Genomic DNA, 8699 nt, shown 5'->3' on the forward strand with positions numbered 1-8699 from the left:
GACCCCACGACCCCCCGCCGTGCTTCCCGTCCCTACCACGCATCCGCTCACCGTCACCGATACCTGCCCCCGCGGTTCTCCCCCAAAATTGGCCCACGCTCACACGCCACGCCCGTGAGCCTGTCACTCGCACCTGCTCCTCTACGCCAATCCCACCACCCAACGCGCTTGTGTTCCGCGCAGCGCTGAACGCTCGCCCTCCCCCTGTCCCCTCCACAAAATTTCCGCTCCAGCCAGCACCCGAGGGCCGAGCGAGCCAGACCCGCAAACCGGCAAGCCCCCGTCACCTCCCCCCTCCGTCAGACGACCCCAGCCCGGCACACGCAGCCATGGGCAACCGCGGGTCGCGCCACCACCGCCACGCAGCCGACCAGCAGCAGCCGGCCCCGCCCAAGCCCCAGGCCCATGCGCCGCCGCCGCCGCCACAGCAGCAGCACCATCGGCCGAGGCCGAAGCCGGCGGCGGCGGCCCCGTCGGCGGACGCGGGGGTGGCGGGGCGCGTGCTGGGGCGTCCGATGGAGGACGTGCGCGCGACCTACACCTTCGGGCGCGAGCTCGGCCGGGGCCAGTTCGGAGTCACCTACCTCGTCACGCACCGGGAGACCGGCCAGCGCTTCGCCTGTAAGTCCATCGCCACGCGCAAGCTCGTCCACCGCGACGACATCGAGGACGTGCGCCGGGAGGTCCAGATCATGCACCACCTCACGGGCCACCGCAACATCGTCGAGCTCCGCGGCGCCTACGAGGACCGCCACTCGGTCAACCTCGTCATGGAGCTCTGCGAGGGAGGGGAGCTCTTCGACCGGATCATCGCCAGGGGCCACTACACCGAGCGCGCAGCCGCCGCGCTCTGCCGCGAGATCGTCGCCGTCGTCCACAGCTGCCACTCCATGGGGGTCTTCCACCGGGATCTCAAACCCGAGAACTTCCTCTTCCTCAACGACAAGGAGGACTCGCCGCTCAAGGCCACGGACTTCGGCCTCTCCGTTTTCTTCAAGCCCGGTGAGTGCTCGATTTTTGACTCCATCGCTTCTTCCATATGGATCCTGCGGTGCCCTTCTGTGATGTTTGACTTGACAAGATGTGGATATGCCTTTGACTTGACCGATTCGCTGGGTCGGACCCAGCATTGCTAAAATTAGTAGTATCTATATGGAGGTGGCATTATTCATATCTGTCCATTCTGGTTGCGAGATGCTGCGTTAGTATTGGGGATCCAGCTTAAACTCCAAAGTAGCTGAGCTTTAAGCTTGTTCCAATGGTGACATTGTGATCGCATTGTAGATTTGCATTGTTTACTCTTTATGCACCACATTGTTCCCACCATTGTGACAAACCCTAAGTTTGTTGTGAGAAATGCTTGCACTGAATGTTAAATGACACCCTAAGTTTGTTGCATAAAAGTGCGATTATTCAATTTGCAAATTGCTGGTGATTGTGGAGGATTTCTTGTGGGGCTTAGTCTGTTTTTCTATTTGTTATCTCTATTTGTTTGTCTCTTAGGAAGTGAAATAGCTTGTTTATTTGTATTTGTGGCATGAGCAAACAGATTGAGAATCCATAACTGATGATGCAGGGGAGACTTTCAAGGATCTGGTGGGAAGTGCATATTATGTTGCTCCTGAGGTACTGAAACGGCACTATGGGGCAGAGGCTGACATTTGGAGTGCTGGGGTTATTCTTTACATCCTTCTGTCCGGTGTTCCTCCTTTTTGGGCAGGTAAATTTTCTTTCTGAAAATCTCATTTTGATCATTTTTTTTTGCTTATATCGCTCTTAAGTCTTAACACAATTGTTCTTTTTCTTCACTTTATCCTTTAATGTTGCCAGAGAATGAGGATGGCATATTTGATGCTGTTTTGCGTGGTCACATTGATTTCTCTTCTGATCCTTGGCCTTCAATATCTAATGGTGCAAAGGATTTGGTTAAAAAGATGCTGAGGCAAGACCCGAAAGAGCGCTTGACTGCTGCTGAAATTTTGAGTAAGTCAACTGCTCTTTCACTGTCTTTGTATGTCTAGTTGTGGAATCATGTTTTACAATATGGCATTTTCATTTGTAGAGAATGAACACATGTATTAAGTTTATTGCAAAATGAGAGTAGTCTCCTCCTAGTTTGTTCCACACTACGTGCCTTTTGATACAAGAGTGCGAAAGTGCTGATAGTAGTTGTAGTATTCCAGAGAGAAACTGCTGATTTTCTCTCTTAATTAAAGACCTGTCTGCTTTCTCTCTCTAAAAAAACAGGAAAGAAAAGAGGATGACCCATGTTTTGAACTGAATATTCATTTGCAAGTATAGTTTATCAGTCTAATATTGTGAACATACAGATCATCCATGGATTAGAGAGGATGGAGAGGCACCAGATAAGCCACTTGACATTACAGTCATCAGTAGAATGAAACAGTTCAGGGCAATGAACAAGCTCAAGAAAGTTGCATTGAAGGTGATTGGCTGCTTGGACTTTGTGGCATTTATTCTAGTTAAAGACTTCATTTTAAGAGCAGATAATTCTAACATCTTCTTTCGTTATAATCAGATTGTTGCCGAGAACTTATCAGATGAAGAGATTATGGGCCTCAAAGAAATGTTTAGATCCCTGGATGCGGATAACAGTGGGACAATTACTCTTGAAGAGCTAAGATCTGGTTTACCAAAACTTGGCACTAAAATTTCTGAATCAGAAATCAGACAGTTGATGGAGGCGGTATGTTCATCCTCCAGACCAGACCCATACGCTTCATTTTTACTGTTGACTGCATATTTACTTTCAGTATATTTTCTTTGTTCTCAAGTATCACTATCCCAATTCCCAAATCACATCTCCAATTTGGAAAACTGAAAGCGACTGTCTAGGACTGCATTGCATTCCACAACCTTTTGCCATTTTTAGAAAGAAAAGTGCATGCAAGTTTCTGGTGTTTTCTATTGAATGGAAAACACAGTATACAGTAATTTGAAAGAAGATGTGATGGAACATGTGAAACTCATATAGATCAAACTTTTGGACATTGTTGATGGAACTGTTGTAGTAGTTCATCACATTCCATTTTGTTTCCTTATTCTTGTTTCTAATTCCCTAAACAGGCTGATGTTGATGGAAATGGCACCATTGATTACGCGGAGTTCATATCAGCCACTATGCACTTGAATAGATTGGAGAAGGAAGACCACATACTCAAAGCTTTTGAATATTTTGATAAGGACCACAGCGGGTAACTTCACTTCTAATTTTGCCTGGACTTGTTATGCAAATCTGGACTGTTTTCATTTGATTTCCTTACTGTTTAAATCTTTCCATGCAGATACATAACAGTAGATGAGTTGGAGGAAGCTTTGAAGAAGTATGATATGGGAGATGATAAAACAATAAAAGAAATCATTGCTGAAGTGGATACAGATCATGTGAGTATATATTTTGCAGAGTTTAAGAAAAAGTTTAGCTCTTCAAATATTTAAATCAATCCATTGAAGAAAACCACCTCACTGACGTCAGTTATGTGGCATGTTACTTACTGTTGACTTCAACCACTTGACATGTTCCTAAAACATGGAAATGAATTCTTATAGGAAGAGAAAATCCAAAGATTTGACTGGTGGGGGCTTGTATGTTAAAAAATGCTGATTACAATAATTTGTATCTGGATGCATACACTGTAATTAATTCACATTGAATAAATTTAACAATATCAACTGGTGAATGGAAATTCATGGAGAGACTACCAATTTGCTGTATTTGAATTTGGGGATAAATTAGCAAATGTCCATAATCTCTACCGACCTTCTCTTGACTAACCTACATTGGGAATGCCAAAGAACAGTGATCCTTTTACTTATAACTTGAAAGTTAAAGAGGCTGCCCAGCTCAGTTTATCATAATGCTAATGTTCCCATTTTTTTATTTATTGGCAGGATGGAAGAATTAATTACCAGGAGTTTGTTGCCATGATGAGGAACAACAGCCCTGAGATTGTTCCGAACCGGAGGCGCATGTTCTAACTGCAGTCTACAATTTCGATGGATGCTTTTTGGGAATATTTTGCCCTTAGACATCTTCTCCTGGACTCATTTTCTTCTGGGAAAAGCCATTAAGACTCCATTTGAGATCCATATCTCTGCAGCCCGGACCAGTTTGTACCAGAATGGGGTGCATGATATGGCTACTTCAATATAGATGCTTTGATCATCATCTGACTCTGGGTGGCAGTGTTTCTTCTCATGCATAATGCCTTTTGAGGTTGTTCAGCTGCTTTGATCTGCATCTTTCCCCACCTTCCATTCTAGCGTGTTTCCTCAATGAGGTGATCAGTTAGCTGCACAAATGAGCGTGTTGTGACTTGTGTTCATGTGCTTTTGTCCTCTCAGCCATTTATATTAGAACAGGCATTGTAAGAGGGTGTTTAGTGATCTTGTGTGGCAATGTTGTATTATTCTTAATAAGCATAGCACAAACGTGGTCCTGGATTATCTCTAGGTGAAATGCTGATCCATTTGAGCTCTTCAGTTAGCAAGATTCTTATTTGGGTGAAGATGACCACCCAAAGAATCATATGTTTACACCTGTAGTAGGGTAGTATGGTCTCGGAAAAGATTTGCAGACGCAATGTCACATTTCCTTGGGTAAACGCCAGGACGGCCGCCGGACGGGTAGTCTTTTCTCGCGTGACTTACACAGTGGGGGCATATTTTTGACCAGGCGTATGCATTTTACCCTTGAACCAATCCTGGGACATAACATACTGGATCACCTAATTAGATGAGCCATCCACCTTTTATTTCTCGCACAAAAGTATACTCGACTCCTTGTACATTCCGTTTACACTGTATTTCCTGGACACTGAGATGGCACTAGGGTATAGAACTATTACTGTATATCCATATAAATCATTACATTTAGGCCATCAGCAAGATAGCATTAAGATACAGATTGAAAGGGTATCAGGAGGTTTATCTATAGAGCACTAATATACAAGATCCAAATACAATCTACAACATGTATACATAGCTTCTTCCATGTCCTTGACTTCCACATTGGTATGGCTGCAGCAAACTGCAGGCTTGCCGTTGATCAACGAACAGAGACGTTTTTCATCTTTGCTGATCTGTGCTTAACAAAGAAAGCAGCTAACATACTTTTTGTGCGAAGCGGAGCCTTCTGGATTTGACGCCCTCTTGGGTTGTCAAAAGAACTGAATGATGACAAATGCCTTGTCCCGGGCTGGTCCTGAAAACACAAATTGGATGTTTCAAAGTATGAGTACAACAGAAGAAAAACTTTCATTATTCGGGGAAGTAGACTGATTTAACAAGGGAGTAAATAAAAATAAAATATCATCATGATGACCATTTGCAACTATTGCATCATCAAATGCAATATATAAGTTCAATAGAAAAGAAACTTTCATAATGCGGGAAATAGACTGATTTAACTTGGGAGTACATAAAAATAATATATCCTCTATGATGACCATTTGCAACTATTGCATCATAAAATAAAATGTAATCTATAATCTTGAAGTACATGTATGTATCATTTTGTTTACAGAATAGAAAACCAGTCCGGATTTTCAATCATATTATGGTTTAGGTTTACCTTCATGCCGACACTAACAATATCCAAGCTGGTCAAGTTGGATTGCACATGTTTGGACAAGGGAGATGCAGATGATTCCTTGCCTGAAACATAAGCAGTTTCAGATTAAGTATCTGCCATCTGCATATAAGCTATGCTAAAATCTGCCAAATGAAGATAAAAATAGAGACAATATAAGCAATTAAATACCGAGAAGGCGGAAGCCACTTGATGAAGGCTTAGTAGTTTTTGTTTCTCCTGGGCTGCACAGAGCAGATGACAACAATGTCACACAGGATGAAGTTAGCAGAGCAAATGCCCCATTCAGCAAAACTGAACCAGAGACATGAATGACTTACGTGGATTCAGACTGATCAGGTCTATTGCTCTTGGAGTTCTTCTCTGAAACCAAATGCCACTGAAGGGTCTTTGCTGCAGGGAGGATCGTTTGTTTTTTCAGCACGGGAAGCACTTAATACCAGAATTTCAAATGTTTGCACAGAAGCAAGAAGTTGCACCTGAGGAGTAAGGTCTAGGTGTTGAGTCAAAATCAGCATTGCCTTGCATCTCAGAAAAAGATTGCATTCTTTTATTTCCCGCATCTAGCTCGAAGAGAAAGTCAAAAGGTTAGCTAGGAGTTTATCATTTTCTTGACTCCAGACTTGCATATTTATTCTGTGAACCCTTACATGGTACGATGTAATGTTTGTGGTGTCTCCTGGCAGCCCCCGTCATCTGCTGTTGCCTAAGGCCTTCTTTGTCCGTGTAAGTTTGGCAGGTAAGGACTTGCTGAATATTGGACCTAAAATTGTCAGCTTTAACCATATATTGCACAGTAATAACAGAATTCCACCTTATGACAGAAGCAGTACCTGGTTTAAGCATGCTACTTTCAATTCGAGGGTTGAAATTTCTGAAGCCTGCTGTTCGTACAGGTCTGTCAATTTGTAGGCAACTGTGCCAAGGTGGTCGACAGCATTGACCAGGGCCCTGACAGCATAATCTTTCAAGTTGTCCAGCACCCTGATATCAAGAAGCACGGGAAAATGGATGAGAGGATTCCTAACTCTGCTTCTTTCCTACATGGAACCCTAGATGACATTGCTCAAACATGTAACCCTGCTTCTTTCCTCTTAATGAAATACGTCACAAAAAAAAACTCTGATGTGTTCTACTCGAGCACATTCGTTACTTTGCAGAAAGTTCTTCAGTTTAATCAACACTGAACAGGAGTACAGGACCAGGAGGAACCCGTGACAGCACCCAAAAAAAACTAGCAGAAACAAGTAATTATGAGCCACTTTTGCAGGGAAGTCAGGTGCTCAGATTGCACACATCCATTACACAGCAATTCCATGGAATATGTGACAGTAGGTGTAGTGCATAATTCAGAACCTCGACCTCCAAATATGAAACAACCAACCCCTCACTAGAAAACTCCAAAATTTAACTTCTGCACAACCAATCAGCCCAATACAACTTTCTTCCCATTGCCGCACTTTGCAGATGGATCATGTACTCCCGAACCAATGCTTCATTAAAACCAACCGTTGGTAAGACTTGTAATACCAAATGAGAAGAAAAATAACTAGGAAGAACGTTCAGGAGACCATTGTGGGCTAGAAGCAACAGGTACACATTGTTTTCCGGTACTACTTGCTATGGCCTATGGGCATGAAAACTTGAGTTGCTTCCGAAAATTGCAAGGAGGTGCGAACTCCGGGACGAAGGGACAACAGGAATCTATTCTTACATTTGCTTCTGCTCGCTGTGGAGGTAGGACTTCTCGCAGTACTCCGATGCCGAGTAGAGCTGCGGCCGCAGGTTCTTGAGCTCCTGCAATCACGTCATGGGCAGCGATCGTAAGCACCAAACGGAGCAAGAATCGTGGGCGGCAACCAGGGCTTCCGAGAATTTCGGATCTTTGCACAGCAATTCGATCGGGAAGAAGAAAAAAGAATTTGTGAAAAACAGGATCGAGCCCGATCCGGGCGGGGAGCGGCTGACCTGCAGCGCCTTGACGAAGCTCTTGCTGCGCTCCATGGACGCCTCGTCGACGGTGGTGGGCGCGGGCCCCGCCCCCGCCCCGGCGGTCTCAGCACCAGGCCGCCACGGTTCGTGATGCATCGCCTCCGCCCACTGGCCGACACCCCCGCCGCCGGTTAGCTCGGTGGGGGAACAGGACGGATACGGGGGGAGGAGGAGGAAGCGGGGTGGCCACGGCACGTGAGGACGAAGCAAGGAACACGCGACGCCTCCCGCGCGGCTCCCCTCGCTTTGCCGGTCTCCCAGGTGCAGCGAGTGCCGAGTGGTGGTGTACTGGCGGTGGACGGTGACGTCGGGGGTGCAGGAGTGGGAGAGGGAGTGGAGGCGGGCGGGTAGTGGGGTGTGGTGAGGACGTGAGGTGGGGCGCGGATCGGATGGCGACGAGGTGGTGGTTGCCGGCTAACTTTTTGTTAGGTCCAGCCAGTCAGTCAATGGGGCGAGGAGTGGCGGCAAGATTTGATTGGCGGGTGCCGTGCCGGACGATGGGATCATTGGATCGGGGAATCGAGTGGGGAGGCTTCACCCGTAGCTCGCCGTGCCGGTCCGGCAGCCTGTGTGCCTGTCTGTTTGCTACTGCCTGCCTCTGCCTGTGCGTGGTGGTGAAGACTGGAGAAGAGGGAGGAAATGGCGATGGATCTTGATTCTTGCGGCTGGAAAGCTCCGGTGCCCCGTCCCGTCATTGGATCCCGGCCGATTTCGTCCGTTCGGCCATGGCTTTTGCCGTCTTGCCTTTTGCTGTTACCACTCCTCCTGTCCTGCCCCGTCCTGCTCCTGTCCTCTGCTGCCCATTCTTTATACGGTTGGTGCACTAGCTTAGTAGCTTGTTTGGAGTAAGCTACAAATATTGCAGGTGAGGTGCAGAGCAAGTTTGCTAACGAGGCTCAGACACGGGGGTGGTTAGCGACGGTGATCAATCAATCAATACTTGGGTAGCATGTGTGTGGTTATGTTCTGGCTCCGTGGCAAGGTATCGATTCGAGCTGTGCTGAAGAGCCTCAAGTCCAAAGTGCTCCATTTTCTAAGCCGGACAAGGTAAAGTTGTCGTGTCATGTGCTCTGCTTGTAAACACTTTTTGTTGAGC

The 8699-nt window shown here is 46.2% G+C and overlaps 2 protein-coding genes across 2 annotated transcripts; one reads left to right on the forward strand and one right to left on the reverse strand.

Moving 5' to 3' along the window:
• The first annotated feature begins 210 nt into the window (after nucleotides 1-210).
• Nucleotides 211-4507, forward strand: LOC117856948 (calcium-dependent protein kinase 1). Its single transcript, XM_034739402.2, has 8 exons — nucleotides 211-1002; nucleotides 1577-1720; nucleotides 1831-1983; nucleotides 2331-2446; nucleotides 2540-2707; nucleotides 3088-3215; nucleotides 3306-3405; nucleotides 3913-4507. The coding sequence occupies exons 1-8, from the start codon at nucleotides 330-332 to the stop codon at nucleotides 3997-3999; spliced, it is 1569 nt and encodes a 522-aa protein (XP_034595293.1). The 5' UTR covers nucleotides 211-329; the 3' UTR covers nucleotides 4000-4507.
• A 225-nt stretch (nucleotides 4508-4732) lies between these two features.
• LOC117856949 (probable protein ABIL1) lies at nucleotides 4733-7945 on the reverse strand. The gene is made up of 9 exons (XM_034739403.2): nucleotides 7580-7945; nucleotides 7326-7408; nucleotides 6445-6595; nucleotides 6262-6361; nucleotides 6091-6174; nucleotides 5932-6004; nucleotides 5783-5835; nucleotides 5594-5676; nucleotides 4733-5224 (listed from the first exon to the last, which is right to left on the reverse strand). The coding sequence occupies exons 1-9, from the start codon at nucleotides 7697-7699 to the stop codon at nucleotides 5069-5071; spliced, it is 903 nt and encodes a 300-aa protein (XP_034595294.1). The 5' UTR covers nucleotides 7700-7945; the 3' UTR covers nucleotides 4733-5068.
• Between the last annotated feature and the right edge of the window lie 754 nt (nucleotides 7946-8699).

The sequence above is a fragment of the Setaria viridis genome, chromosome 5, assembly GCF_005286985.2.
Source record: "Setaria viridis chromosome 5, Setaria_viridis_v4.0, whole genome shotgun sequence".
Classification (NCBI taxonomy): domain Eukaryota; kingdom Viridiplantae; phylum Streptophyta; class Magnoliopsida; order Poales; family Poaceae; genus Setaria; species Setaria viridis.

Coding starts and splice junctions, on each gene's coding strand:
- LOC117856948 (XM_034739402.2), top strand. CDS start 330: ATGGGCAACCGCGGGTCGCGCCACCACCGCCACGCAGCCGACCAGCAG. Junction 2,708..3,087: donor TCAGACAGTTGATGGAGGCG/GTATGTTCATCC, acceptor TTCCCTAAACAG/GCTGATGTTGATGGAAATGG. Junction 3,406..3,912: donor CTGAAGTGGATACAGATCAT/GTGAGTATATAT, acceptor ATTTATTGGCAG/GATGGAAGAATTAATTACCA.
- LOC117856949 (XM_034739403.2), bottom strand. CDS start 7,699: ATGCATCACGAACCGTGGCGGCCTGGTGCTGAGACCGCCGGGGCGGGG. Junction 7,409..7,579: donor GCTTCGTCAAGGCGCTGCAG/GTCAGCCGCTCC, acceptor ACGTGATTGCAG/GAGCTCAAGAACCTGCGGCC. Junction 5,836..5,931: donor CCTGATCAGTCTGAATCCAC/GTAAGTCATTCA, acceptor TGCTCTGTGCAG/CCCAGGAGAAACAAAAACTA.